General features: G+C 43.7%; 1 protein-coding gene across 17 annotated transcripts in view; it reads right to left on the bottom strand.

Moving 5' to 3' along the window:
• dock7 (dedicator of cytokinesis 7) overlaps positions 1–12,730 on the bottom strand; it is a 91,885-nt gene extending 79,155 nt beyond the window's left edge. For 16 of the 17 annotated variants that reach the window (XM_036978637.1, XM_036978634.1, XM_036978635.1 and 13 more), the window contains exons 1-8: positions 12,610–12,729; positions 9,194–9,293; positions 8,269–8,444; positions 3,279–3,347; positions 3,003–3,132; positions 1,862–2,074; positions 1,440–1,525; positions 1,282–1,348 (exon numbers count right to left, since the gene is read on the bottom strand). In XM_036978637.1, coding sequence (XP_036834532.1) covers positions 1,282–1,348; positions 1,440–1,525; positions 1,862–2,074; positions 3,003–3,132; positions 3,279–3,347; positions 8,269–8,444; positions 9,194–9,293; positions 12,610–12,647 — 879 coding nt within the window. In that variant the 5' untranslated portion in view covers positions 12,648–12,729. Of the gene's footprint in view, positions 1–1,281; positions 1,349–1,439; positions 1,526–1,861; positions 2,075–3,002; positions 3,133–3,278; positions 3,348–8,268; positions 8,445–9,193; positions 9,294–12,609 lie in introns of all 17 variants that reach the window. The other variant, XM_036978644.1, reaches the window with a different exon arrangement.
• Between the last annotated feature and the right edge of the window lie 24 nt (positions 12,731–12,754).

Below are 12,754 nucleotides of genomic sequence, written 5' to 3'. Positions count from 1 at the left end.
GCCTAGTGGTTAGAGGCGGGTAGCCTAGTGGTTAGAGGCAGGTAGCCTAGTGGTTAGAGGCGGGTAGCCTAGTGGTTAGAGGCGGGTAGCCTAGTGGTTAGAGGCAGGTAGCCTAGTGGTTAGAGGCAGGTAGCCTAGTGGTTAGAGGCGGGTAGCCTAGTGGTTAGAGGCGGGTAGCCTAGTGGTTAGAGGCAGGTAGCCTAGTGGTTAGAGGCGGGTAGCCTAGTGGTTAGAGGCGGGTAGCCTAGTGGTTAGAGGCAGGTAGCCTAGTGGTTAGAGGCAGGTAGCCTAGTGGTTAGAGGCAGGTAGCCTAGTGGTTAGAGGCGGGTAGCCTAGTGGTTAGAGGCGGGTAGCCTAGTGGTTAGAGGCGGGTAGCCTAGTGGTTAGAGGCGGGTAGCCTAGTGGTTAGAGGCGGGTAGCGAATCCCTGAGCTGACAAGGTAAAAATCTGGCGTTCTGCCCCTGAACAAGACAGTTAGTTAACCCACTGTTCCTAGGCAGTCATCAAAAATAATTTGGTATTAACCGACTTGCCTAGTTAATTAAAGATTAAATTAAAAATAAATGTAAAAACTGAGGGCTCTCCATTATCACACGTATGCATGTGACTGTACCTTAGTGTGTCTCTTCACAGTCCCCGTTGTTCCATAAGGTGTATTTTTAACGTTTTTTAAATCTGATTCTACTGCTTGTATTAATTATCTGATGTGAAATAGAGTAGTCATGGCTCTATGTAGTACTGTGCGCCTCCCACAGTCTGTTCTGGACTTGAGATCGTGAAGAGACCTCTGGTGGCATGTCTTGCGGGGTATGTATGGGTGCTAGTATTTTAAACAGACAGCTCGGTACATTCAGCTTGTCAACACCTCTTACAAAAACAAGTAATGATTAACAACCACACTGTCTGCTGGTCCTGAAGTGTGATTCTGATTGAGAAATAAGTTGCACTATTCAATACCACATCTTAAAAATAAAAATGTTCCTTACTGTAAATTGACAGAGAACTCACATGGAAGACTAGGCGACTTGAGAGCAGAAACTTGACTTTTTTAACAACAGTTACTTCTACCCTCTAGTGTTTATTGGGAATGAGAAAGGATTGAGTGGAGAGTCACTCATATAGATATATGGTACGATTTATAGAGCATTCAAACAAGGACAACAGGCCCAATAGACACTTTTATAGCCCAGTCATCTAGTTCACATGGACTTTAAATGGTTTTTCAGAGACTGACCCAACAACTCAGGGCCGAGTGGCATTGAGGAAAACACAACAACTCACCTTTCTCTTTTCCTTGACGTCATATAAGGCCAAACAGGCGAATATGGGCTCAATTTCAATCTCAAACCTTCAAGGGGAAAAAGGATTGGGTCAGCAGAAGGTAAAAAGACAGTTAAAAGGCTTTGTAAAGGCTGTGTGTGTGTGTGTCTTACACTTACTTCAAGGACAAGCACTTGACGAGTAGCCTCTGGCCAAAATGTTCCTTAGGGACATCAGGCACACAGTGGCGCTCTATGGGTTCTTCCTGAGGACGCAGATCCAAATGATAATTATAGGAAAACCATGAACATAATAACAGTTATTGGAATGTACTGTGATGGAGCCCTGTATCTAAGGAAATAAAAAATATCATACTTAAAGTGTGAAATCAGTAGCGCGTGCTTCATGACTGTACATAGCTTTACAAAGCCATATTAGACTGTGGTAATAGCATTACCATGGATGATGATACGCATTAATGTGAGGAGACAAACATGCACTACGCCAAAGCAACAGCTAGCCTGACACTTCTAAAGATACTATCTGGAGGACGGTGTGTGTGTGTGTGTGTGTGTGTGTGTGTGTGTGTGTGTGTCTATACCTCATCGAGGGCGGGGTGCAGGGCGAAGAGCTCACGGTGGCGGTGGGACTTGCGGTGCTCCTCGTTGTGGCGGTCTATCTCCTCGTTGGGGGCCCGGTCAAGCAGGTGGGGCAGGACGGCGTCAGGGACAGAGTTCTTCAGGTCAAAGATACTACAGGCCCAACTGCCACGCGGGGTATCATCTATGGACATGGACCTACGCTTCAGATCATCCTGGAAGATGACAGAAAAACACAGGTCAGGGACAAAACATAACACAAAATATGAAGCGTAAGACAGCTGCCCCGTTGCTACGGGTTACCTCGTCAACCGCCCCGTTGCTACGGGTTACCTCGTCAACCGCCCCGTTGCTACGGGTTACCCCGTCAACCGCCCCTTTGCTACGGGTTACCTCGTCAACCGCCCCGTTGCTACGGGTTACCTCGTCAACCGCCCCGCTGCTACGGGTTACCTCGTCAACCGCCCCGCTGCTACGGGTTACCTCGTCAACCGCCCCGCTGCTACGGGTTACCTCGTCAACCGCCCCGCTGCTACGGGTTACCTCGTCAACCGCCCCGCTGCTACGGGTTACCTCGTCAACCGCCCCACTGCTACGGGTTACCTCGTCAACCGCCCCACTGCTACGGGTTACCTCGTCAACCGCCCCACTGCTACGGGTTACCTCGTCAACCGCCCCACTGCTACGGGTTACCTCGTCAACCGCCCCACTGCTACGGGTTACCTCGTCAACCGCCCCACTGCTACGGGTTACCTCGTCAACCGCCCCACTGCTACGGGTTACCTCGTCAACCGCCCCACTGCTACGGGTTACCTCGTCAACCGCCCCACTGCTACGGGTTACCTCGTCAACCGCCCCACTGCTACGGGTTACCTCGTCAACCGCCCCACTGCTACGGGTTACCTCGTCAACCGCCCCGTTGCTACGGGTTACCTCGTCAACCGCCCCGTTGCTACGGGTTACCTCGTCAACCGCCCCGTTGCTACGGGTTACCTCGTCAACCGCCCCGTTGCTACGGGTTACCTCGTCAACCGCCCCATTGCTACTGGTTACCTCGCCAACCGGCCCATTGCTACGGGTTACCTCGCCAACCGCCCCATTGCTACGGGTTACCTCGCCAACCGCCCCATTGCTACGGGTTACCTGGTCGTCCTGGTAAGTGCTAACGTCTGGCATCTCATCGGCCTCAAACACCTGTTTGGGCAGGCCTTTCTGCCTCTCCTTCTGCCTGTCCAGGGTGTTAGGGTTAAATCCTGTACCAAGCTTATGGTATCTGTTGAAATAAGCAGAACAGAACATGAGTGTTAAGCTAAATAACTAGTAGATATGTGTTAAAATGTTTTAAATTGTGGGTGTTAAAGTTGAATGAATTGGTCTTATAAATGGAAAAGCTCCTTAAATAACAGAGAGGAGCCTTACTTTCTGTTGACGATGGCCCAGTCCTCAGTGTAGGACCTGACACAATCTCTGACGTGGGCGTCATTGTCCCTGGAACACAAAGAGACACAGCATTTCACAGTACCGGTTTCAGTTTCAATACCAGGGGTGTATGCATTGAGGTTAAACGTTCAGATAGAAACGCAATCAATAAAGCAAACGCAATGACCTATTTTACCTGACAAATACCCATTTCTGTCAGTTCACGTCTGTTTAGACAACACATTTATATCTTACCAGACCCCAGGCTGCAGCCATCAGACACCATCAACAGACAGTGTTAAATCAATAACGCTAATGAATCGCTATACTGCAGCAAATGTCCTGTCTGTATAGAGGACGGTTGCAAAAGCAGCCATAGTAATATAATTAATAAAACCTCTAACCCTGGCAATGTGACTGGTAAACTCATGGGCTGCCTGGTAATGTGATGCATAATTATCCATGGTAATGTAGAACTTTCATTTAAAATGATGCTAACCAATGTGGCTCATGCAGTGGAATGTATTTTTTTGTCTTGTCAGCTGAGATTATTCAACAAATCATAGCACAGATTGATGGGTACACTTCCTGCTTTGCCTCTACGAGTTCACTTGCAATGGCCGCCAGTCCACCCATTATACCATCGTTGACTTTTCCCGACGCCCGTTCTATTCATTCTATTTCTATTAGAGGTCGACCGATTGTGAATTTTCAACGCCGATACAGATTATTGGAGGACAAAAAAAGCCGATACCGATTAATCGGCTGATTTTTAAAATGTATTTGTAATAATGACAATTACAACAATACTGAATGAACACTTATTTTAACTTAATATTTAACCTCAAATAAATAATGAAACATGTTCAATTTGGTTTAAATCATGCAAAAACAAAGTGTTGGAGAAGAAAGTAAAAGTGCAATATGTGCTATGTAAAAAAGCGAACGTTTCAGTTCCTTGCTCAGAACATGAGAACATATGAAAGCTGGTGGTTCCTTTTAACATGAGTCTTCAAAATTCCCAGGTAAGAAGTTTTAGGTTGTAGTTATTTTGGAATTATAGGACTATTTCGCTCTATACCATTTGTATTTCATATACCTTTGGCTATTGGATGTTCTTATAGGCACTTTAGTATTGCCAGTGTAACAGTATAGCTTCCGTCCCTCTCCTCGCTCCTCCCTGGGCTCGAACCAGGAACACAACGACAACAGCCACACTCGAAGCAGCGTTACCCATGCAGAGCAAGGGGAACAACTACTCCAAGTCTCAGAGTGAGTGACGTTTGAAACGCTAAACGCTACTAGCCATTTCACATGGGTTACACCAGCCTAATCTCGGGAGTTGATAGGCTTGAAGTCATTAACAGCAGAGCTGCTGGCAAAACGCACGAAAGTGCTGTTTGAATGAATGCTTATGAGCCTGCTGGTGCCTACCATCGCTCAGTCAGACTGCTCTATCAAATCAGACTTAATTATAACATAACACACAGAAATGAGGAGCCTTAGGTCATTAATATGGTCGAATCCAGAAACTATCATCTCGAAAACAAGACGTTTAATCTTTCAGTGAAATACGGAACCGTTCGGTATTTTATCTAACGGGTGGCATCCATCAGTCTAAATATTCCTGTTACATTGCGCAACCTTCAATGTTATGTCATAATTACATAAAATTCTGGCAAATTAGGCGGCCCAAACTGTTGCATATACACTGACTCTGCGTGCAATGAACGCAAGAGAAATGACACAATTTCACCTGGTTAATATTGCCTGCTAACCTGGATTTCTTTTAGCTAAATATGCAGGTTTAAAAATATATACTTCTGTGTATTGATTTTAAGAAAGGCATTGGTGTTTATGGTTAGGTACACATTGGAGCAACAACAGTCCTTTTTCGCGAATGCGCACTGCATCGATTATATGCAACGCAGGACACGCTAGATAAACTAGTAATATCATCAACCATGTGTAGTTAGCTAGTGATTATGATTGATTGATTGTTTTTTATAAGATAAGTTTAATGCTAGCCAGCAACTTACCTTGGCTTCTTACTGCATTTGTGTAACAGGCGGGCTCCTCGTGAGGCAGGTGGTTAGAGCGTTGGACTAGTAACCGAAAGGTTGCAAGATTGAATCCCTGAGCTGACAAGGTAAAAATCTGTCGTTCTGCCCCTGAACAAGGCAGTTAACCCACCTTTCCTAGGTCGTCATTGAAAATAAGAATGTGTTATTAACTGACTTGCCTAGTTAAATAGTTTAAGGTTAAATAAATAGTTTAAGTTTAAATAGTTTAAGTTTAAATAAAAGCTGTAAAAAAATATTATATATATACACAGTGCCTTGCGAAAGTATTCGGCCCCCTTGAACTTTGCAACCTTTTGCCACATTTCAGGCTTCAAACATAAAGATATAAAACTGTATTTTTTTGTGAAGAATCAACAACAAGTGGGACACAATCATGAAGTGGAACGACATTTATTGGATATTTCAAACTTTTTTAACAAATCAAAAACTGAAAAATTGGGCGTGCAAAATTATTCAGCCCCCTTAAGTTAATACTTTGTAGCGCCACCTTTTGCTGCGATTACAGCTGTAAGTCGCTTGGGGTATGTCTCTATCAGTTTTGCACATCGAGAGACTGACATTTTTTCCCATTCCTCCTTGCAAAACAGCTCGAGCTCAGTGAGGTTGGAGGGAGAGCATTTGTGAACAGCAGTTTTCAGTTATTTCCACAGATTCTCGATTGGATTCAGGTCTGGACTTTGACTTGGCCATTCTAACACCTGGATATTTTTATTTTTGAACCATTCCATTGTAGATTTTGCTTTATGTTTTGAATCATTGTCTTGTTGGAAGACAAATCTCCGTCCCAGCATCTGGTCTTTTGCAGACTCCATCAGGTTTTCTTCCAGAATGGTCCTGTATTTGGCTCCATCCATCTTCCCATCAATTTTAACCATCTTCCCTGTCCCTGCTGAAGAAAGGCAGGCCCAAACCATGATGCTGCCACCACCATGTTTGACAGTGGGGATGGTGTGTTCAGCTGTGTTGCTTTTACGCCAAACATAACGTTTTGCATTGTTGCCAAAAAGTTCAATTTTGGTTTCATCTGACCAGAGCACCTTCTTCCACATGTTTGGTGTGTCTCCCAGGTGGCTTGTGGCAAACTTTAAACGACACTTTTTATGGATATCTTTAAGAAATGGCTTTCTTCTTGCCACTCTTCCATAAAGGCCAGATTTGTGCAATATACGACTGATTGTTGTCCTATGGACAGAGTCTCCCACCTCAGCTGTAGATCTCTGCAGTTCATCCAGAGTGATCATGGGCCTCTTGGCTGCATCTCTGATCAGTCTTCTCCTTGTATGAGCTGAAAGTTTAGAGGGACGGCCAGGTCTTGGTAGATTTGCAGTGGTCTGATACTCCTTCCATTTCAATATTATTGCTTGCACAGTGCTCCTTGGGATGTTTAAAGCTTGGGAAATCTTTTTGTATCCAAATCCGGCTTTAAACTTCTTCACAACAGTATCTCGGACCTGCCTGGTGTGTTCCTTGTTCTTCATGATGCTCTCTGCGCTTTTAACGGACCTCTGAGACTATCACAGTGCAGGTGCATTTATACGGAGACTTGATTACTCACAGGTGGATTGTATTTATCATCATTAGTCATTTAGGTCAACATTGGATCATTCAGAGATCCTCACTGAACTTCGGGAGAGAGTTTCCTGCACTGAAAGTAAAGGGGCTGAATAATTTTGCACGCCCAATTTTTCAGTTTTTGATTTGTTAAAAAAGTTTGAAATATCCAATAAATGTCATTCCACTTCATGATTGTGTCCCACTTGTTGTTGATTCTTCACAAAAAAAATACAGTTTTATATCTTTATGTTTGAAGCCTGAAATGTGGCAAAAGGTCGCAAAGTTCAAGGGCGCCGAATACTTTCGCAAGGCACTGTATTCATTTTTTTTAATCGCCGTCCAAAATGAAAACTTGAAATCGGCCCTAATTAAATCGGCCATTCCGATTAATCGGTCAACCTCTAATTTCTATGGTAGTAACAGGAGCCACAGCAATCTTATCTTTACTAGCCTATCAAGTGAGAGGCAATTCTATAGAGGCCGTAAAGGAGTCAATGGAATGCAGACATTCCACTGACCAGATTGTAAAATCAGGTTTGTTGAATATGCACCAAAGTGGATATTCATCAAATCCATTATGATTTAGGAAATTGTAACAGGCCCACAATGTGGTTACTTAAGTCCAATTTTGATATATTTGTCTGTTTTTGCTGCATAACATGTAAAAGTGGTCCTTTTTCAGGTTTAGAAGAAGTGACTGCTAAATGCTAACTCCCGTTCGTATAAGCTGGTTAGCATAGCTACAATCGGTGGTAGTGGTCAGTCATTTTTAACTGTAATGCAGTTGATTGGTGATGATGACAAACGTGTTGGTGTTGATATCCATGCAATCGTTATACACCGATTTCTACCTAGACATAGTGTGAAATACACATAACCAATAGCCTAAATGAAGGCTAATCTTGCTGGAGGGTAATAGTGTTAAAAGTGATAATTCCCCCACGTGTTTCCATAGCAATTGAATTGTTGTCTGGTTCAATTTTTTTTATTTTTACTGCATCTATGTGACACACGCCAAAACCAGATCAGCTTTATTCATTGGGTAAATCAATGTGTGTAAATCAGGTTAGAGGATATGAGGAGTAATATCCATTTGCTGTACTAGAGTTAGTTAGACCTAATGTAGGCCTACTTCTATAGCTAGAGGGCCCCGACAACATCTCTACTGATAATACAGACTCTACTGGTTCAGTTTTTCTCCATTTTCTTCTTTTTTTTGTAGTGTAAAGCAATTTGTGACAACTGTATGTAAAAAGAGCTTTATAAATACATTTTATTGGTTGATTAAGCTGCTCCTCAGTACCAACTCTAACTCTAACCCAGCCAGTCAAGCCCTCCCCAGCAGCACCTACCCTTCCTCAGGCACGGCCTGTCCCACGGTACGACACTCTCTGGGGGTGTATACCACTTCGATGTCATCCGGGGGGAAATCGATAAGGTCCCTCAGGGGGCCCGACTCGATGATGGGGGGATGGGTGATGAGGTACTCCTCAAAGTCCACCGGCTCCACCGCCTCTGTGAGAGGAACCTGGAAACAGAGAGGAAAGGCTGTGTGAGTGAGTGCCAATTCAGAACTTAATAGGCCTGCCTATGAAACTGGGTTAGCTGCCAAAAATAAATAATCCCCAAAAAGTCCAGCTGGATTACTAGCAAAGAAATGTGGCTTGATGCATGTCACAAGACACGTTCTAGTCCTGGAACCTTTTAAAAACAAATCAAAACTTTCAGGGAACCATATATTTATATTGGCAGACAGACACTTTAGATCACTGAGGAAATGCTCACAACCCTGATGTAACTGGAAAAGCAAGTCCTGGCAAGCAAACCACCTCAGGCATAGTATAATGACTTTATAGGTTTGCTTCTGTCTATTTCTAAAAACAAAGCACCCCGGGGGAGTCTAATTCCTCACTAAGTTCAGTTAAAGCTTTTGGGGGGAATTTAGAACACAATCCGTTCACAGTTGAATTAAACAGTCAGCTTTAGCCTAATTAAGGATGGTTATTTGCTCCTTCAGCTCAGCGGTAGTCGGAACTAGGGAGAGGACACCATTAGGGCTGTATTATTTTGGCACAAGGTCGCTAAAAGTCAATGGGCTGCCTCAGCAAACACTTACTGGTGGGGTTGGCCAGGCCGTGTAGTCCCTGACCACACTATAATAGGGGTGAGAGGGTGTGAAGAATGGACCTTAACTGTTAGCAGATAGACTCCAACCCTATTTCCCTCCACCCTATTTCCCTCCCTGAACACCAAGATGCATTGTGTGTAGGTACTTACGGTGTTGCTGGCAGCGGCACCCACATTGAGGTTCTTGAGGAGCTGTGGGGAGCCCCCATACTGACCAGCGATCTGTTTTCTCACCTCGGCTGCTACCGTTCTGCAGGGAAGAGAGGGAGAAGCTTAGTAGTGAATGTCAAGCTGTCGTGTTACATCATGCCAAACAGGTAACAGACTCAGATAAAAGATGTAGGCCTATAGCTTGTGGCTATATTTCTTATCTATTCCATCTAGGCTTTGCTTATATTCAACACAGTCATAGACGAAGCCTCCAGGCTGCTTACGGTAAAGACATCTTATACACGAGTTTGAAAAGGGCAAGCGAAAGACAGTGTGTCAGCGGAATACGTTATTAGAGAAGACCATTAACTGCAGTGGTCTGGTCACTCCACAGGTCAGATACAGTAGTCAAGTCCAGCAGTTCTGTTGTGGGCCAAACATTACTATTATGGTCCCTGCTGTGGCTCAGGGCTCTCTCTCTCCCTGGCCCTGCTGATGGCCTTACTGCCCCCTCTGATACGGCACTATATCACTACACAGAGGAGAGAGAACAAATAAAATCCCCTGGACCTCCGTCAGCAACACAAAGCGCTTGGCTAGGCAACTGCTGCTGACTGACTGCACCACTCTGTGTGCCTTTAAATCACAGCCACCATCAAAACCCCTCCTCGTACCCTTGAACAAAACAACTACGCAGCACTAGCCCAGAGAGGGAGGCACAAACAAACAACAAATTACAAAATGTCACATGAGGAACTTGAAGAGATGGAGAGAGGGATGAGAGGGTGACCAGAGGCAGGTTAGGTCAGAGAAAAGGTAACAGGCAGCTAGGCCAATAACATGAATGCATTTCTGAATCTCAGGCAAGTGTAAATATAGCGTATAACTTTCCAACTCAGGAAAGACATGATGATGTAGGCTAGGCCTAGATATACTGGTGGTTACTGCAGTGCTGTCACCTGGATAACAGGCAGATGCACTGAACCAGCTACAATACATAGCACTGTTCTGCTGCTAGGGCTTATACTCAGGACCTTTATTAAGCCTGCCTGGTCACTGCTCCGGACAGAAGAGGAGGAACAGACAGGCAGGCTAGTGCGCTCCTTGCATCATTTGGAACACAAGGTCACCTCATCCACACACACACCTAAAGCTGCAATATGTAACGTTTTGGATGACCAGAACAAATTCACATAGAAATATAAGTTATAGACCTGTAATTGAAAGTAAAACCAAACTGATAGTAAAAAGTAATATAACACTGAAAGTAAAGCAAAAACTAAACTTAATGGGAAACATAGAAAGAGCTAAGAAAATATTAACCACTTTTTAGACATGCTTTCAATGAGAATTACAGATGTATACAACACATTTCTATGTGATTTTGGTCAGGTTGCCCAAAAAGTTACATATTGCGGCTTTAAATGCAAAACACAATCAGACATTGTTTTGGACTGACTTAATGAGAAAGAACTGAAAGTCAGTCTCAACTCCAAAGCTGAAAAGGGACTTTGAACAGGCCTCACTGTCTCTAAAGTCTTCCAAAAAGTTTAGAATTTTTGAGATGACATTTGGGAAGCAAAGACTGAACAGAAATACTTTTGTTCAGATCAGACAATATACAGAATAGAGCCATACTCCCCCAGTCCTCCTAATAAAAAAAGACAGCCAGACTCACACCAACAACAGAAGACATGATGGATAAAATACCTGCTATTCATAGTCTCATTCTGTCAGTAATTTATAAATAATACCAGGAGATGTCATCACATCGTTCCAAAAACCCTCACAGATGATCCTTTGGGGGTGATGGTGCTCCTTCATCAAGCATGGAGGTCTGAGCTCAACCATAATGTATGTGTGTGTTTTACTATACTTGTGAGTACCAGAAGTCCATTTTCAGTCCTAACTTGCAAAATGGCTATTTTAATTTTAAAGGTTAGGTTTAGGGTTAAGGGAAAATAGGATTTTAAAGGGGAATCAATTGTTGCTCCCCAAAAAGTCCTATATATAGTATAGTGTGTGTGTGTGTGTGTGTGTGAGAGATTACCGGTATTCTCTATATAGGGGTTGTGTTCATAAATCACTTATTTGTTTCCCCTCTTCTTTATTTGTGCAGACATTCTTGGTACTATGTACTTTATGTTAACAACAACTGCTTCATAGATTCCTTTTTACACTCATGACTTGGCAAATGTCACAATAATACAGACACTAGTCGCTCCTAAACGGAAACCAACCCCACAGCCACAATAATCATTATGAATAGGCCTATAATTTGCCTCCTGGCACAGACTGCTGTCCTGTAAAACGTTTTTTTTTGTTGTTGTTTTTTAACCTTTATTTAACTAGGCAAGTCAGTTAAGAACAACTTCTTATTTTCAATGACGGCCTAGGAACAGTGGGTTAACTGCCTGTTCAGGGGCAGAACGACAGATTTGTACCTTGTCAGCTCGGGGATTTGAACTTGCAACCTTTCGGTTACTAGTCCAACTCTCTAACCACTAGGCTACCCTGCCGCCCGGCCCCGGAGGCAGGGTGGGGGGACTAAATACTGCTTAAAGGTGTCCTGTTCATTTGCTCTACCACATACGGTTTAAGTGTGATTTGTGCAACATAATATGGCTAGCTACTTTATGATGATTTGGCAGTTTCAGTTTGACAATTACAAGCAATCAACAGTTGGATGTTGTGATTGCTATATCATAAACAAAGCCAAGGGGTAACCAAACTCTTTCTTCGCATGTGAGATATGACCCATTTTCTACTCGATTGTTTTACATCCAGCTTTAATTCCACTGGCATGCACTGCAAGCAACGGAAATTGACACAAAGCCCTTTGTTCGTATAAGATCTGAATGCATACATTTAACTGGGGCAGATAGGTTTGATCATGTCGGGCTTTTACAGGTAAACTAGTTAACATTCTCCATGACGATTTTAGCTACTGTATTGTTTGCTACGGTGTCAATGAAGTCTCGTCGATGTGTCAGTGGCAACCACCCAGCCGTAGCCACCAAAGTAGCTCAGCTGTCTAACGTTACTACGGATTTTCTAGTAGTCTACACGCAGTCCAATGAATACTTAGCTAAATCCTTGTAAATATAGATAATGGTTGTAATTGATAGTACGATAGATGTCAAAGGTACATTTCAAACCCGTATGTATGTAACCGCACGAGACAAAAATAACATTGCGAAAAACTGTTCTCTATGGGCGGGTCACTGGGGCATCTTTGATATGGCTAACGACAGCTAACATGGATGGATGCTAGCTGGCTGGGCCTTAATTGCGAATGGCTTTGCTTTGAAATGGAGCTCAGAGGACGATAGGTTTTTAAAGATTGAAAACGGCATAGCTTGAACGGGGGACTCTGTCAATGCAATCACTGTAAAAGTTAGAAGTAACTCCCTTACCTGCTGATTTTTTGGGCGAATGCGCGGCGCTCAGCCATAGCTGTAGCCGCAGATGTGCTTGGATTCACAGGCTTTCCACTACTCTCAGCTGCTGGGAAAAAAGAGACTGGGAATAGCTACCGTAAACCTCATAAATCAGGCGCAC

The sequence above is a fragment of the Oncorhynchus mykiss genome, chromosome 5 (genome assembly GCF_013265735.2).
Source record: "Oncorhynchus mykiss isolate Arlee chromosome 5, USDA_OmykA_1.1, whole genome shotgun sequence".
Taxonomy (NCBI): Eukaryota; Metazoa; Chordata; class Actinopteri; order Salmoniformes; family Salmonidae; genus Oncorhynchus; species Oncorhynchus mykiss.
This window is presented reverse-complemented; position numbering and strand designations above follow the sequence as displayed.